General features: G+C 44.6%; 3 protein-coding genes and 1 long non-coding RNA gene across 6 annotated transcripts; 2 read left to right on the top strand and 2 right to left on the bottom strand.

Annotated features, from left to right (window-relative positions):
* Nucleotides 1-1,079: 1,079 nt before the first annotated feature.
* On the top strand, nt 1,080-11,685 carry LOC131892044 (protein ELYS-like). Of its 2 annotated transcripts, XM_059241773.1 has the most exons (11): nt 1,080-1,199; nt 1,261-1,794; nt 2,495-3,226; nt 3,982-4,194; nt 4,259-4,540; nt 4,612-4,816; nt 4,891-4,979; nt 5,761-6,027; nt 6,185-6,346; nt 6,485-6,925; nt 6,995-11,685. In XM_059241773.1, exons 2-11 carry the CDS (start codon nt 1,282-1,284, stop codon nt 10,946-10,948), a joined length of 6,858 nt encoding a protein of 2,285 aa, XP_059097756.1. In that variant the 5' UTR covers nt 1,080-1,199; nt 1,261-1,281; the 3' UTR covers nt 10,949-11,685. The 2 variants fall into 2 exon arrangements, with proteins under 2 accessions (XP_059097756.1, XP_059097763.1); XM_059241780.1 differs by lacking the exon at nt 1,080-1,199 and having other exon boundaries at nt 1,210-1,794.
* On the bottom strand, nt 10,845-14,379 carry LOC131892192 (uncharacterized oxidoreductase MexAM1_META1p0182-like; the record flags this gene model as incomplete). Its single annotated transcript, XM_059241982.1, is given in 4 exon segments — nt 10,845-12,030; nt 12,100-12,271; nt 13,641-13,826; nt 13,891-14,379. Coding segments are annotated over 4 exon segments (777 nt in total). The 3' UTR covers nt 10,845-11,855.
* A 405-nt stretch (nt 14,380-14,784) lies between these two features.
* LOC131892184 (3-oxoacyl-[acyl-carrier-protein] reductase FabG-like) lies at nt 14,785-15,979 on the bottom strand. Its single transcript, XM_059241970.1, has 4 exons — nt 15,607-15,979; nt 15,359-15,544; nt 15,138-15,294; nt 14,785-15,048 (listed from the first exon to the last, which is right to left on the bottom strand). Exons 1-4 carry the CDS (start codon nt 15,848-15,850, stop codon nt 14,856-14,858), a joined length of 780 nt encoding a protein of 259 aa, XP_059097953.1. The 5' UTR covers nt 15,851-15,979; the 3' UTR covers nt 14,785-14,855.
* LOC131892211 (uncharacterized) lies at nt 15,978-17,269 on the top strand. Of its 2 annotated transcripts, none has more exons than XR_009374534.1 (3): nt 15,978-16,120; nt 16,192-16,465; nt 16,524-17,269. It is a non-coding gene; the product is annotated as an uncharacterized LOC131892211 (long non-coding RNA). The 2 variants fall into 2 exon arrangements; XR_009374535.1 differs by having other exon boundaries at nt 16,528-17,269.
* The last annotated feature ends 6 nt before the right edge of the window (nt 17,270-17,275 follow it).

Here is a 17,275-nt window from a genome sequence, read left to right on the forward strand (position 1 = left end):
GCGCCTTGGCCGTGGGTTAAGCCCGGTAAGCCCTATCAGTGGCAATACTGATGAATCGAGAGCTCTGAAATTAACGATCATAGTATTTGGTTTAAACCAACAATATGAGCTAGAAGTATAATACACCAGCTTGCTCGGCTGAGCTGAGGTTTAGCCAACAATTATGCTTCTGTCCAATTATTTTACAAAGTAATCGTTTTCACTGGAGGGCTAGTCCATCTAGTTTTCACTCACCAAAAAGTTGATATTATTTTTACAATTCAACGCCCACCTTTAACTAGAAATCTGCCCTTTGAAAGATTCATGAGATTAGTTTCTGAAACTAACAATTCCAACCTGAGATGGTCTACCTAATGCACTAGCCTAGCTGGTCACTCAGAGAAACTCGTGGGTGTTTCCCAGTGGAGAAATCAGCCTGCCTGAGTCGGCCTCATTTACTGTTCCCCGGAAACTATGCCTATGACAAATTTGAGTAGCGTTTACTGCCCCATTTATCATTGCTAAGTTATTTGTCGATACGTGGGCTTTGCCATATTTTACCAACAAAGTCATAGTCGGCTCATTTGTTACGTTTCCAAAATCGATACGGAGAAATATGCATGTTAAGCAAAAAGAATGGAGCTGTAACAGTTGTCTTTTTAACACGACTAACATATGACGTCATTGAGTCGGCCTAGAATCAAAGCCAAACTGTAAAAAGAGGAAGTGCTATTCTTCAATGATTCCACAAAAAGTAAAAAAGAAAATGATAACCTCTAGAACTACTTTCTGGCATGGCTTTTGAATTGTGATTGAGTTATTTTTCCAAGATATAAAACATTAAGATATTTAAGACTTTGCTAACCCTGGTGCCGCTGTTGGATGTTCAGTGCGCGCGAGAACCAAGGCCAGGGTGTCTAAAACAGGAAAATCAAAATGAACTGTGAAACGGCACCAAGTTCGATTGAAACCGAACAATATCTCATCAATTTACCCAACAACGACATCACTTCTTCCCATGGAATGTTTCTGTATCGTCTTTTGTAGTAAGAGGCCACTATGTGGAAATCGCAGTAACTCCTCCCAATCAATTCAAATTCTTGCTCTTCACGCTCATTCAAGTCGGTCAGTTTAAACCCAAAAACAAAACAACGTGTTTCTCGTCCGAGCTCCATCATCAAATCCCAACTCTGTACTATCTCATCATGAATTCTAATTAGGTAAACCCCCACTCCATGTCCACGCCCACTTGTCCTTCAGGTTCTTCCATTCGCCTTGCAGTTTCACACGCCCACTGCCAAAATGAGCCATTGGCCTACTTTGGGTTCCTGCTCGTCTCTGATCTCGTTTCCATCCTGTGTACGGCAACACTTAAGCCTGAATGCAGGGGGACAGCTGTTGAGTCAAGGCTCCCTATCGCCTGAGGATCAACTAGCTTTTGTATCCCAGGGATGCCATTTGGAGGTCATCCATGCCCAGACGAATGAACGCTTAGCCGCCTGGACCTTTGGCCCGCCGGTCGTCACGGCTGGGATCACCTCTCCCGGGTCCAATCCACGAATTTTGGATCATGAAATTACCTGCGTGAGTGAGCTCATGACCAAAGCCTGGCCCAATCCAACTGGCGTGGACCCCGAAGACGCGGTGAATCGAAGATGTGCCGTTGTGGGTTTGGCCAATGGATTGGTGTGTGTCCTGGATTTGAAGAGCTCCAAGGTGATTCGAGCCATCCAAATGGGACAGAGAGTGACGGCGCTGAGCGTGGTCAGTCCCATGGGTGGACCTATGGCAAATCATCGGACCATGGCTGAAGAGGTAAGAGCTATTGTACATGAGTGAGTCAATGGGAGAAATTCAAGAAACAAGGTAACCTCACCGGCCTTATACCGCGCATAGCTCTTTATTGTCAACATCTTTCTTAAGCCTAGAGGTCAACTTGTGTTCCTCAAGGCTCGACGTTGTATTAAAATATTAAATCGTATGGTGCTACAAATCAAGGAAAGTGTTAGTTACGGAGGTGTACAAATTCTCACACTCTAGGTCGGGTTCGTACCTTATTAAGGTGTGAAAAGCTTTGCTTCCTGTCCTTAGGTCTGTTTTTTTAAAGCTCGTACCTCGGAGTTTGCGGCTTGGACGTTAACTGGTATGAGGGTAGAGTAAAGTACAGAGCGAGTGCTCATTCTGGGTAACGTCCAAGCCTTAACTCTGAGGAGCGAGCGTCATAAAGCACTCGCCTCTTGCTAAATAACGAAGACCATAGTTCCGGTTCCATTAACCGTGTCAGATCGCGGTAAAACCATTTTTGTGTGAGGCGATGAACCTTATGTTGTCAAACTACTGCACTCTTCTCAACAAAAGCTAAATCGTGTGGCCATTGTCTCGCAAGCGTAGTAGGTAGAAACATTGGTCCAAATTACTGCCATCCTTTTTTTTTTGACCTCATTCCATTGAAATACGTGATTTCCCTCTTCAAAAAAAAAAAAAAACTTTTTCCATTTGCTTTCATCTCCTCTAGCTTATGTTCTTTTACGGAATCGTGGCTGTGGGTACCTTGGAAGGTCATTTGTACCTCGTGGATTTGGGCCTTGATCTGTCCTCTCAAGATGTCCTCCTCGACACGGATCATCTCGAAGCCGATGTGACCAGTTCCGAAAAGTATCCCGCCCAATTACACTTCATCGCTCCCAAGAACGAATCCTCGCGAGCCAACATTGCCGACATCCGTCAAAAGGTCATGCGAAGGGGTCAACATTTGGCCCTCTCCTTGAATGAATCGTCCTACGTCAATCGCGCTTTCCAGCATGTGAGCAGCGCCACGGGCGATTCTACCTACTTCCCCGAAGAGAGCGTGACCGTGTGCTCCTTGAAGTACATCCCTCAATTGGCCACCTTGGCGGCGGGCTTCAATTATGGCTCATGGCAAATGTGGAACATTGGACGGCTTTTCTTGGAGTTCAGCTCGAATTATGGCGGTCCCGAAAGTCTGCCCGTGGTGGAGTTCACCTTTCAGGAGCCGGAAAACGATCCTCGACATTTCTGTTACATTTGGACGATGCAGTCAGAAAACGATTACGATCTGTTGTCCGAGAAATTGGCTGTGAACTCGGTGTCTTCGATCGCTCTTCACGCTTTGTCCTATGAGAACAGGGACGATGGGGAACAATATGGGGTGCTTTACACGGGATTGACTTCGTGCACGCCGCGATTTGAATATAGACTGAGTGGCAATTCCGTCACTGATGATGAGGTAAGTAAAAATGATTTTTTTTTTTTATGAACTAATCCGTAAGGCACAAAAATTTGTCGTATTCCTGGGATTCCCAGTTGAACAAACACTGATTTCTTGTTGAGTTGATAAGATGTATTTCAATAGTGTATGTAGATCTAGTATCATCTTCATTATTTGATGAACTTCAAACATTTTCTATTTAATTGTACATTCTTGAAAAGGCTTTTATTTACAAACTCTCCAAACTGGAATGGGTTGATGTAATAATTTGAAAACTTACTGCATTGTGTTTGAACCTCCATAGATAGGCATTTTACTCGCCCTTATTTAGATACCAAGGGTTTGCCGAAGTCTTTTTTATCTTAATCTATTTTACTCTTCATAATCTTACTTTCGTGAAAGGTCACATAACTCGTTTGCTGCTGGTTTTCAATGGAGTATTATGTTTTATCTCATGAATAGCCTGCTGAGTGTCATGATCTTGAGAGCTTGAAACATGGTATTTTAACCAAAAACAATAAATGTTGTAATAAGCACGGTTCATTTCTTCGAGAATAATGCCAAACAACCTAACCTCTGCAAAGCTTAATCAACTATATTTGATGATACACTTCAACCGCGTTTTGCTGATCTCCCCTAAATTTTCCGTTATACTCTTCAATAAAACTAGACCCATGAATTGGTGTCTCCAAATAAAATGAACTTAATCAATCATTGATTTTTGGATCAAACCTTCGTTTCTGAATGTGATAAAATCCTATCAATATTTACAGTTGGTCGGGACTCTGGGCATCTCTTGCTCCACTTTGGGCTTTGACACCACAGCCTCGGCTTTGAGAAGTTCCCAAGATAACGAAGATTTCAGTGATGCCGATGGGGTCAGCTCCAACTTGGGTTTGGCCGTGTTCCTGTGGCAAGTTCATCTCAAAGACGAACCTCAGCCCGAATTTTACTTTGGTTTGTTCGACCTGAACGCCTGGTATCAGGTAATTCTGACCACAGGACCCCTTTAGTTCTACGTATGTGTTCAAGCAATCATGTATTTTCCAGGCTCAAATGCCCTCTGGCGTGGATCCAGCTTGCACCAATCATTGCTCGTTCCTGAGTATTTGTCCTTTGGAGGACCTGGTCTTGTCCGCCAAAGATTCCTTGGACTTTGGCATGAACCCTGTGCAACTCCTCAACATTGGCATTGACGTGAACTCCTTGTCCAGATATCAATCTTTGAGCAATGCAGAACAGCATTTCTTTCCCTCCGCATTGACCTTTGAAATCGTGGCTTTGATGCGAGAAGGTTTCATGTACGTCACCAATCTGGGCCTTCAACGCAAGGTGAGAAAGAACTCCATAGCATAATCATTTACCTTAACGAATCAGCTTTTACATCCGAACTGTCCTTGAAGGTCTTGTTGGAGCTGCAAACACGAGGAAGAGTGGATCTAGCTGACCCCCAGCATCTTCATCATTTGTGTGTTTTGTCGGGGTTGGTGAGTCAAGACTTCCCTGGAACTTTGAGTACTCAAGAGCAGCGCTCTCAGCTTTTGACGGTGGCCCTGGAGAACCATTTGGTTAGTCTCTTGACTGGTTGCGTTTGGCATTGGAAAGATGGTATGAAGTTGTTGGCGTTGCCGTTGAAATCATTCTTGGGCGGGGATAATTTGGTTTGATTTGTTTTTTCTTAGGCAAGTATGTCAATGCGGGATGTTCCCTGAAAATGATTCTTGATTGGTCATGGGAGAGAGTAACTCAAATCAAGCATTCCATTGATAAGGTACGTGGTTGTAGATTTAACCATGGATTACTTTTTGATTTAGCTTCATAACTTGAATTCGATATTGGAAGAGGTGGGGTAAATCTTCGACCTTTTCGTTTCGTTTTAAGAATCATTCTTGAGGATCATTGCCAGTTTCAGATGTTACTTTTTGGAATAATAGTGCTCGAAATTGTTCTTGCAAGTTTTGCTGCCCCATCAGGTTTTTTTTTTTTATTCTGGAATTCGACACAACAGTGAAGCCCTTAGGGTAGATGTAGATTCACGTGAACTGTAATTTTTATTTATTATAGACACGCAAAAGCATAATATGAAAAGCAGCGTAAAGGCACAAATGAAAATAGAAATAAAGGAAATCACGGGTTCAAGATTTGCAAGATTTTGGAAAAGTATGCTTTTCGCTCATCAAACCGATCATGGCAGGCAGTACTCTAATATTTGTTTCAATGCCTGCTAGCGTTCAGTTGAGGATTTTTCAATGACAGTCTGAAAATCCCGGCCATCAGATGAGCTAAAGTTAAAACTTTAATACGTCACAATGTCAAATTTCTGATTGTTATAGAAAAGAGTTGTTAGTAGGATTTATAAGCGCTTCCACATTCACGCACCTAAACCTGTGGTTCATGTTTAGCGACCTCTTGTGGTTCAAGATATTCCTTTTGACCGATATTTTCTTCTGACTTTTTCAAAATTAATCAAAAGAGAAAAATCTTGCCTTGAATGAGTTCCCATTTGTAATGGCTAAATCCCACGACTAACGATGGCCTATCTTTCCATTCAGGTGACTTTGCCATTGTTTGACTTGTCTTGCTTGGAGTTGAATGAAGCCACTCGGAAGTCATTGCTACAAAGCTCTCAGCAACTTCGGCATCTCTGTTCCGTTAACGAGGCCCTGATCAAGCATGCTGGAATTGTCACGGAGCATGGGATGCAAGATCTGGAAACCAAGTACGAGGTGACCAATCTGGTCAACCAATATTTAGAGGTCATTCTCTGGTTCTTCAATGCCAAATTATTACCCGAACTGCCCGAAGAAGATTCAAATGAGGTAATGGTTTAGCTTTTCATGTTCTTGGTGGATGTAATATGAAATGATCTACCAAAGGTAGAATCTGTATTTCATGGATCATCGGTCTTTTCTTCATTTTGAAAAAAAAGAATTCTTGCATAAACAGTGCTAAAATGCAACGTTTTCAATTGTGTAGGATCCTGAGTCGTCGAATAATCCTTACCCCGTGGCCTTGCTCATGTCTATCTACAAAGCCAAACGAGAACGGATGAAGAAGCAACTGAGCAAATATTCGTTTAATGACACTCCCTGTCTGATCATTGACGGACTCTGCGATGAATTTGGAGAGAACCTTCACGTAAGACTGACTGGCTATTTTTTATTTTTTCAATTTCTTAATTTCTAAATTTAAGCTTTATTTATTTTTCGTCTTTTGGGATGGGGTTTGCTTCGCAGGGAGTAGATGACGTAGATGACTATCCAAATTAACTTGCAGGTGAATTTTGAGCGTGCCGGTGGCGATGGGCTATACCCTCCGCCCACTTTACACGCCCTCCTCACCATGTACTTGATCAATCTGGGTACGGATGTGAACAAGCATCGGATCGTGCAGTATCTGTTCCTGGACATTGCCTCCTATCTGCACGGCGATAAATGGGCTTATCTGATCGACAATCTGATCAAGTTCCCATCCGCATTCAGTGTGCCGCCCTCCATCATTAAATTGACCCAAGCCTTCTGGCTCCTGGATCACGAGGATTTCGAAGAGGCCATGACCATGCTGTCCGACCCATTGATCTCCAATCAGGACATTGCCGATTGGCAACATCGCGTCATTCTGGTGCTCTTTCTGGTCCAAAACCAGCCCAAATTGGCCTTGAAATACTCGCGCATCCGGAAACCGCCGCAAAAAGACCTCTCCGATATTCAGTTGCATGTAAGACCACGTCAAGTTGATCAGTCCTTTGTCTACACATATCTAATGTAACCGCTCTGTTTGATTCAGATCGCCATTCTTTTGGCCAATGGCATGGTCCATGAAGCGTTCCAATACCAGAGGAACCGTCGGAATACGAGGAACGCCTCAGAAATGCTCCAGCATTTCTTGGAGAAGGCTGAGGAACTGGGTAAATTGGACTCGGTCCTCCAATTGTCCTTGGTCACCGTGGAGGAAAAGGAACTGATACTGTTCCTTGAGCGATCCTCTCGACCCAGTTCCCAAGAGATCCTTCTGATGTACTATCTCCAACGTTCTCGCTACAGCGAGGCCATGCAACTCAATGAGAAATTGGATACCATGCCTGGAAGCCGAGAGACCAGTCAGACGCGGAGAGCCATTATGGAGCGCTTCTCCAGGAACAATCTCATTCCCAATACCCTCATGCACCGATTCTCGAAGGCCACCAGTCTCAGTGATCGCCTCAAGTTGAATGCTCCCAATCGAGCCTTTCCAGTTCCGTTGAGTTTGGAAATCAAGACGCGGGAATTCAACCCGATCTTCCATGCCTCCGCCATTCAAGAACAGATGGAGAAGAAGAAGCAGGAATTGGAAGAGCAAACCAGGGCGCATATGGCGGCCTTCACGCCATTCAGGCCACGAGAACAACGATCCCTGGCCAAACGGAAGTACAGCGAAATCCCTGCTGTGGTGTTCCCCAAGGATGTCTCCTTGAACGAAAGCAGTCTAAGCTCTTTGAACGGGAGTGTTCAAGGAGATCTAGACGTTACTCCACCTCCGTTCAAGCGACATCGTTTGAGCGAAATGCCGCCATTATCGGCTGCCGGTAAGAAACGCATGGCCAGCTTCAGGGATCAGCCCTCCATCAGTGCCCATATTCTATCGGTCTTGGAGACGCCCGTAATCAATCGAACCAAGGGTAAACGATCCATGGCCGAAATTGTCCTCGGAAAAGATCCTCCCGCCATTGCCACCCCTCAATCTATTTTGAAAGTCAAGCGACTCATGTCGGCCCAAAGTCCGTCGCCAGCCTCGGAAAGTGGGGCAGGTGGAGTGGGTGGGGCACGGTGGAATTTTAGCCCGGAGGAAGATCCCGAGGCCGAAAGTTGGCTCATGAGAGCCAGACAAAATGAAGCCAGTCAAAGTCGAGACTCTACACCGGCCAAATCTCTGCGCTTCAACGTCCCCAAGAAGCTTGATATTGAAGGAGGAGTAGAGGACGATGACGTGGAGGAAGGTCAGATTGTGGGTGAGACGAAGGACGATGACGCCGATGACGTCTCCGTTGAGGAGAAGAAGCACGTCCAATTCCACATCCAATTCTCGTTAGAGGAGTTTCCCGAGGAATCGGCCAAACTTTTGGCTTTGGTCAAGAATCTGCCTGAACCGGAGGATTGCCGTATGGAGGATGCTCCCGAAGCTGCCGAACAAATCGAGGCCGAGACCGCCAAATTTGAAGAGATCGATCCCCAAGTGGCGCCTCAACCTCAGATCGTAGTCGATGATGCGCCTGTCCGTGAAGAAGACATGGACGAACCCATCGAAATCCTCGAACCTGATCCCCTGGAAGAGGCTTTAGAGACGGTAGAAAATGTCGTCGAAATCGAAGTCGCTATCGAAGAGGTGCCCAATGAAGTTGAAGCCGAACCTGTGGAGAATTTGACGGTGATTGTTGAAGGATCCGGGGAGTCAGTGGAAAAACCACTCACACCTCCAGAACCACCCTCCATGGGAGAAGTAAGCGTTACCGAAGTACAGGATGAAGATGGTGATGATGAGCCCGACTCGAAAATCGAATTGTCCATGATGGCAGATTTGGCCGTGCCCAATGACGATGGAACAATGGCAGTGGATCAAATTGAGGTGAAGGTTCAAGTTGAAACCCACGTTGAGGTCTCGACTCCTTCAAGGGAAGTCAATCTCGAAGAAATTCAAGACATCATTGCCGACCGGGAGCGATCTGGCACGCCTCAATCCTCCTCGGGCTCTCCAAACAAGACTAAGGTGTCTTGGTCCAGTAGAATTCCGAGGCCTGTTGCCGAAGGACAACCCATCCGATCGACCACGTCTTTGTCTCGAACATTGGCCGAAGAGATCTTAGGTGAAGCTTTGCATGATGATGATGAAGAAGAAGAAACCGATAAATCAAGTGAGAATGTGGAGGAACGAAATATCTCGGATGATGTAGAAACCGAGGCTACTGAAAGTCATTCTGAGGTTGCTGTGGAAGTGGTTCAGTCTCAGACCCTCGAAAACGTAGAACAAGAGCCACAACTAAGTCAGACGTCTACGGAAGACGCTGAAAAGTTGAACACATCTAGCAAATCATCGGAAGATGCCAACGTCGATGACGGAAACACGGTCGAAAAGAGCTCTGATCCCACGTTAAACAAAGCCGATTCTGATGAAGCGAAGGAGGTCGAAAAGAGCTCTAGTCCTGCTTCTAGCAAAACAAGTTCCGATGAAGTGAAAGAAGTCCCGTCTATCACGGTCTCTACGGAAGAAATTGAATTTCAAGAAAGCTCCAGACCAAGCGATGAGTCTATTCCGGATGCCGAGGAGTCCGAGGCAAAAAGAGACTTGCCCTCATCCAGGAAGTCCTCTCGATCCTCAGTGGTCCAGCCCCATGAAGATGTGGTCAAGACACCCAAGGCCAAGGTTTCTCAGTCCAGTCTCGTCTTGGAGCCTGAAACGAGTAGCAAGAGAAGCTCGAGATCGAGTCGATTGTCCGTAGATCAGGAGTCTACCTTGGACGATAGCCCTAGCAAGCCATTGAGAAGAAGCTCCAGATCCTCCAGAGGAGCTCCATCCCCGTCTAAGTGCGATTGTCATCCCAATGATAGTCCGGAGAAGAAGGGTCCAACCGACACTGATGAGCCTGTGGTCAGAAAGCGCGGACGACCGCGCAAAAATGATACTCCTATTAAGAAGGCAAGCTTGTCGAGGAGTTCCAGATCGAGTATCACGCCTCTAGCCGAAGTTCATGAAGAAGAGGATAAAATGGCAACTCCAGCAAAAAGGGCTTCTCGGAGCTCACGTAGAAGTGTTACTCCTTTACATGAACATTTTGAGGATCCAGGGACCCAAAGTCCCGTGAAAAGGGCTTCACGAAGCTCTCGAAGAAGTGTCACTCCTCTCCTTAAAGCTGAAGAAGAAGAAGACGTAGAAAAAGAAAAGGAGACCGAAAGTCCAACCAAAAGGACTTCTCGAAGCTCCCAAAACAGCGTTGTACGTCAAGCTGAGGTTGAAAAAGAAGATGAAGAAAAAGACAAAGAGACCGGAAGTCCATTCAAAAGTACTTCTAGAAGCTCCCGAAGAAGTGTCACTCCTCTACTTGAAGCTGAAGAAGAAGGAGATGAAGAAAAAGACAAGCAGACCGAAAGTCCAACCGAAAGGACTTCTCGAAGCTCCCAAAGCAGTGTCACACCTCAAGTTAAAGTTGAAAAAGAAAAGGCCCCCAAAATCGGAACTCCCTCCAAAAGGACCTCTCGAAGTTCTCGAAGAAGCGTCACGCCCCTACCTGAAGCTCAAGACGAGAAGCAAGAAGAGGCAGAGGTCAACACTGCCAAGAAGCAAGGTCGGCCAAAGAAGGACGACACCCCTGTGAAGCCCAGATCTCGGCGGAGTTCTCGAAGTGAAACCGTCACCCCATTGCCAGATTTGGAAGAAGATCTAGAAGCCGAAATCGAGGAACAACGTGAAGATCCCCCTCCTATTAGAACGCGACGATCCTCTGGGGGCTCTACCCGAGGAAGGGTTTCCAGGTCCAATGTCTCAGTTATGGAAGCCTTGCCCGAAGTTGCCGAGGAGATGACTGAGGTCCAGGATGAGGTGCACAAAACCCCGGCCAGGCGATCCACGCGATCTCAATCCAATCAATCGAGTCAACTGGATCGCATGTTTGAGAAGGAAGACTCGCCTCCACTCACGCGATCTCGAGCCAAATCCTTGGAACCCAGTCCAGTGAAATCCAGACGTTTCACTTTAAGCAAAACCTTCTGACGCCGGCAAGGCGGAGACGCCCCAAAAAGTGGAAAGGGTCACCAGGTCGTCGAGGTCAAGCCGCATGACCTGGGTGACTCAGATGAGGAAGAGGAGCCCATCGCACCAAAACGCAAGACCGAGTTTCCCGATCCAGTGTTGAATCAGAATCTGTTCGAAGATCATCCAGATCCAGTCGAAAACAAGAAGAGACCGAAACCAATGTGGCTGGCACTCGACGAAGCTCGAGATCGAGCCGAAAATCAGTGGATGTGGATGATCAAGAGCAGGACCCCCGGGTACCCGGAGCTCTAAGCGGTTGTCTCGATCCTCAAAAGTAGCTCAAGACGAGACTGACCTCGAGCTCAACGAGTCTCCCATCATTGACAAGACTCCATACCGACCTAAAAGGCTGAGTCGCTCTAGCGCCAAAAAGGGGGAAGACCCAGTTGTTGAGGAGGCAGTCCCTTCGCCTATTTTTGAGGAACCAGAGGTTGAAGCTGACATAGAAGCTCAGGCAGAAGATGACGATGGCTGGCAACCTTTCACTCCTGGACCTGCCTCGAAAGAGGAGGGGGGTGCCCAACAAAAAGACGGAAAACCGGTCGGAAGACGAAATATGTGGCGCCTTCGAAAGAACTCAAACGATTCCGCGCCAAGAAATAACCAGCGCCACCTTTAGGCGAGACATTTAATGATAATATCATCTTGTGATACAACATGAAAAATAAATTGACATTAGTTGTCGTGAATAATGATCCGAGGTAGCAAATTTAAAAAAGCAATAAAATGAGAGGTAAGCACAATCTATTAATGGCATTAAGATAACATTACATTGGTAATATGATTGGCATATTGAAAGATTTGTTGCCATTTGCACAAAAAGATAAGTGGTTCCTTATCCCTTCAGTACGGAGATATACTTCATTCACAAAGAGGGTTTGTAATCGACGCATACGCCTCCATCGGCAGTGATAATGGATCCCGTCATGAATCGATTATCATCCGATACAATGAAAGCCGCTAACTTGGCCATTTCCACAATCTCTCCAACCCGACCCAAGGGCTGATATTTCCTCAGGTTTTGTCGGACCACATCAAATCTGGAAGAAGAACTATGCCGTGAATGTCCTGCTCATGCCAACAACACTTTTCATTCTCAACCAACTCACGCTTGCTCGGAACTGCTCCCATGGGTCTGTCCCTCGGTGACGATCACACCGGGAGCAAGAACATTGGCACGAACTCCCTTAGCAGCTTCTTCGCTGGCTACATTCCGAGCAAAGTGATTCAAGGCCGCCTTGGCAGAGCAATAGTCCGAGTAGTTATGCACTGTCTGGGTACCTATGATGAGAGCAGTAACTCTTTTCAATGTGTCGGGGAAATGAATTTGAAGATAAGATTTCGAGTGGGACACTGATTTTTGCTTGGCGCTTGCTCATTTGCTCTGACAGAATTCGTTCCAAAAATCTATTTCCTGACAGGCCCAACTGAATAATTGCTTAATAAAAATGACTAATAAAAGGCTATCCCTGATCAATTGAGACTCTAAAAATGTTTTAGTTTTAGAGGTGATGGTTTTAGATGATATGTGCTCCAAGGAAGGTAAAATACTTGAAAATATCAAAAACGGGGCTTAACATTTTCAGCAAATTCAATCAGCTTTTTGAGACTTATTCTTCAGCAGCGTAACCTGGTTCAAGATATTTAATCTGTAGAACTATCCATGAACTATCTCATTTACTGAAGGACCTTGAAATTCTTTGTTCTCTTTGGAATGGCGTCTTGCCAAGTGAAGGCACAAATTGCATCAAAAAATGGACCTCAATAATTGGAATATATGTTTGCCACTTTGCTATCAAATCGCAATTTTTATCAAACCGTGTAAAATTTCAACAATGCCGTCCACCTCGCTTCTTTCTCGGGCTCCTCCATTGTTTAATTTGCTTCCCTCGGATATTCGTAGGGAATACGTAGGCCTTGTTGATCCGGTAGCATCTTTCAATCAGACTTGGACAAATTTTAGATAGCTTACAGATCAACCCACATTCAAGGACTAGCTCGGTCTGCCAACTCAAATTCGTTGGTAGACCAAATATCATATAAAAATTGAAAGTAATAAAATAGACGAATTATAACCTTCATTTTAATAGTACTGGGGATAACATTCCCTGTAGCGGTTAGAAAAGCCCATGAAAAAACAAATCAAGCAAAAGAAAATGAAACAAATTTTACTAAAACTTCAAACTGCCAATGTTCATTGATAAAATGCTAGGAATGTTTGACACCGAAAAACTTTAGCTTTTGTGAAAATTTGGACAAAAACTCCGAAAATATTTCAAAAAAGTCCCAAAACGACAAAATAGGTGACCAGCTAGGATAAAATTGATCATCTTCCGAGTGTCTGTTGATCAGACAAAATGAGTGCTAGGAATTCCATTACCAATAACGGAGAGCAAGTCCGGAAAAAACCTTAAAAAAATGAACTGAAGGGCACAAAACCCGGAAAACGACGAAAAGCTTGTAACCATATTTCATTCAAGTCAACAATGACAGTCGGCCGTTCCCTCTGCCCAAAATCGTAAAGATAGTCTGCTTTTCTCGGCTGGAATCCCTAATTGAATCCGGTATTAAATCAAGCGTTTTCAAATGAAATTACCGCTTGAACCGGTCAGCCGAAAATCAACAAAGTCAACATGGTCGGTCGTCTTACCTGCAATCGATGACACGTAGAGGATGTTGCCTTTGGTCTTCTCCAAGTGAGGTAGAGCAGCCTTAGTGATCAAAAACGGTGCTATCACGTTCAAGTCCAGAGTATGTCGAAAATCGGACACGCACTTGTCCCTGACTTTGGCAGCTCCGGATCCGCCACCCGCGTTGGAAATGACTACATCTAATCCTATTAGACGAACTCAGGCTTATTTAGGATGGATATATGGTGATCGATACGAGACTCAACTTACTTCCAAAATGATCGACGGTGTCCTCGACAGCTTGGTGACAAGCAGATTCGTCCAACAAGTTCTTTGGAAGTATGAGAATCTCACATGGAGCGATACCTTCGCAATCATTTGCCACTTGTTGTAACATGGATTCTCGTCGTGCCAATATGGCTATTTTTCGATAGCCAATCCGGACGAGATGGAGGACAATTCCGGCCCCAATGCCGGAATTTGCACCCGTCACCAGGATCACCTTGGCATCCATGATCAAGACTTGACGCTCGTGTACGATTGTCGTCTTCTCGCTCAAAACGGAAGAGATTAATTGGGTGAAGGAGAAAGTTGGAAATGACTCGACAACCTAAACTAAACTGAGGCTGCGAACGCGACCGTGAGAACAAGTTTTCCGGCATTTCTGATCAAATAGGAGGCAACCCCCCTACCTTGACGAACACTTAGCCACACTCATAGCTGGGCATCAAGTCGTAAACATGATGACGACTAAATTTGCTTTCTACTCATCACCGTCTTTTTATTTTGATTAAATTGAGATGGAGTAAAAAGTTGAATACCAAGTTTAATATAATAGGAGAGGATGCTCATCTCATATGTTGGTTATCCCCAATGATGCACCAATGGTGAATGGTAAAATGCCTTCTTTACTTATTTTACTTGTTTTTTCTTACGAAAAATCTCTAACAGTTTGAATGACAATTTCAAACCTTACGTTTGCTTAAATACTTTATCACATGGTTTATCTGGCTAACCAGAACTTAAAGTGTAGCCTCTCAGTCCTCTTAGCCCACCTATGCTTCTTCCCCACCACAACAAGGGAAATTGTCTTTTTGTCACGAATCTCGATTACCAACTTCAAGAGCAGCCCAGCCCTCTTGTAAGCAGGAACTTAATTCGCTCTCAAGTCAAATTATTTATTGAGATTTTTATTTGTTGAACATGTTTCTCAAAAATATTTTTGATTTTTTTTTTCAATGATGATCTACAGACAATGTTAGCATGGAATAGTTAGTTTGGGCTCCACCGTCAATAACTAGGTTGGATCCGGTGATGAACTTGGCATCGGCAGACGTCAAAAATCCCACGGCCTTGGCGATGTCCTCAACTTGGCCCCATTCTTTCAAAGGTTGCATTTGTGGTCCCCAATGCTCAGCTACGGCCACTCTGCAACAGCAAAAACGGCTTTTCATAACATAGCATGATCCTGAAGATCACTCCTCAGAAATGAATTCAGTCAAGGTTCCGGAACATACGTGCATCCATTTTTGCCAATGATGGGAATGAATCCCGGCGAAACGGTGTTGACTCTCACTCCAGCATCGGCTTCTTCTCTGGCCAAAATGTGGGCGAATTGGTTCAAGCCAGCCTTGGCTGCCCCGTAATCCCCGGTTCCTTCGCAATTGGAGGACGCTAAAGACCGGAATGCGACTTTGGTGCGGGTCAGAGAATCATATTGAACCAAAAGGATACATACCTGCAATAGAGGAAATGAACACAATGTTCCCCTTGGTGGCTTCCAGGAGATTCAAAGAGATCTTGGTTATGTAGAACTGGCTGGTCAGGTTCACATCAATGATATGCTTGAACTTTTCCAAGGACAAGTCTTTGATTTTGGCGATTCCGTCGTAGTCTCCGGCATTGTTAACTAAGACGTCCAGCCCTAGAAGACGATGGTCGGATATCACTTGAATTGGCCTTTGATACAATTTACCATCCAGTTACGGCCAAACGTGGTCTTGATCTTTTGAATGGCTTGATCACACTCCTCGGGGACGGTCAGGTCGGCCTTCAAGACCAACACCGCTGTGGCTCCCAAAGTCAAGAGGTCTTCCCGCACTTCTTGCAGCCGATCCTCCCTCCGTGCCAACAACGCAATTCGCTTGTAACCAATCTTGGCCATGTGTTTGGCAATCCCCTCTCCAATCCCGGAGCTAGACCCGGTAATGAGGACGACTTTGTCGTCCATTTTGTTGTGGGACTCGACCAAAGGATCCTGTCAAACGCTGGAAACGTCGTCCCTGTGTTGATTCGAAATGAGCTGATTGAAGAGAAGGGTAGCATACGAAGTTCACTCTGACCTTATGAACACTCATTTCAGTTGTCAAAGCCGTGAAACCTGTTCAGATGTTCTCTTAGTCTCTACTGCTCTAGTGCGCAAAAGAGGGTAGTGTATTTTGATCATCTGTTTATCATGCATCTAGCCTTCCTGGTAGAGTGCCCATCTTGTATTTACATGGTTAGTGAAATAGGCAAATGGGTGATTCGTTTTGCCTGATATTGATTTTTTGCACTTTGCCACTTTTTCAGAGACACACAATCGACAAAATAAATCAGTTATGCCCGGCGAATTTGACGCAAGTTTACCGGATGTTGCCGAGAAAAACGCAATGACGACCTACTTAATAGAGTTGGTTTGATAGAAAGTCTATGCAGTTCGACGTGATGCTGTAGGAGACCAAAACCCAAACCGGAAAAAGATTGGACTTTTTGCAATATTACCCTTTGTATTCGATCATAACTCGTATTTTATTGTTGAAGAACTACAGTTGGTGACAAAGGCTGTACTCTTTTATTCATAGAGGTAAAGAGAGGAGAAATTCTTGGGCATTGTCTGTGCTTGAATTTCGTCTTACTGTTAGTCAGGCCGCCTTGGCGCTTCAGATGTTCCAGTTGCCTCCGTCCACTACGTACTACATATAAACTTGTGGATTCAATTTGCCAACACAAGAAACTCTCAAGGAGACAGGATGGAAACATTAACAATCCTAGGCTGGTTTGTATGTGCTGATGGGATTGATTTCCTTATCGTGACAGTTTTCAAGCCAGTTTTGCCAAATTTGAGGTTCTTTAAGTCTAGGATAGGGATGTTTTATGAAATTGTCTAAATCAGGAACAAGGTGGCGCTAATTACCGCTATTGACTCCTTCAAGTAGCATCTGTCTGATGGTGTCAGCTACTATGCGAAATATTAGACAAAAAAACTTTTTAAGGTTTCAAAAAGTGTTTTGTAAAAGTAGAAAATTGTAAAGTAGGAGAGCAAAGTCCCAAAACAGCTTTTTCGGCTAAACAGTATTTTTGAAGCATATTAATGAGTAAAACTGACAAGTTATTACATTGCAATAGTACATATGAACCATTTCTTTAATGAATAAATGAATTAGAACTCTAATTTACCCCTTGGCAATGAACTATTAAGCTTCAAAAGCACGAATGAGATCTCAAAAGGGGATGGTGACGTCATCTTCCTTTCCTGCTTCAATGTCCCAATACCTTAATTATCATAGTGCTCTTAGTTTGAGCTGATGCGATCATTTAAAATTGAGCTTACCGAGAATCAAAAAATCAAAAGTTGATATGGTGGATTTATACAAGTGCGAAGAAAACTCGATTT

Source organism: Tigriopus californicus, chromosome 2 (genome assembly GCF_007210705.1).
Source record: "Tigriopus californicus strain San Diego chromosome 2, Tcal_SD_v2.1, whole genome shotgun sequence".
Classification (NCBI taxonomy): domain Eukaryota; kingdom Metazoa; phylum Arthropoda; class Copepoda; order Harpacticoida; family Harpacticidae; genus Tigriopus; species Tigriopus californicus.

Bases quoted from the DNA above. Each gene is read 5' to 3' on its own strand.
- LOC131892044 (XM_059241773.1), top strand. From the start codon at position 1,282: ATGAGCCATTGGCCTACTTTGGGTTCCTGCTCGTCTCTGATCTCGTTT. The intron at 1,795-2,494 runs GTAAGAGCTATT...CATCTCCTCTAG, and splicing joins ATCGGACCATGGCTGAAGAG to CTTATGTTCTTTTACGGAAT. The intron at 6,028-6,184 runs GTAATGGTTTAG...TCAATTGTGTAG, and splicing joins CCGAAGAAGATTCAAATGAG to GATCCTGAGTCGTCGAATAA.
- LOC131892184 (XM_059241970.1), bottom strand. From the start codon at position 15,850: ATGGACGACAAAGTCGTCCTCATTACCGGGTCTAGCTCCGGGATTGGA. The intron at 15,545-15,606 runs GTAACTGGATGG...ATCGTCTTCTAG, and splicing joins GATCAAGACCACGTTTGGCC to GGCTGGACGTCTTAGTTAAC. The intron at 15,295-15,358 runs GTATGTATCCTT...TCCGGTCTTTAG, and splicing joins GTTCATTTCCTCTATTGCAG to CGTCCTCCAATTGCGAAGGA.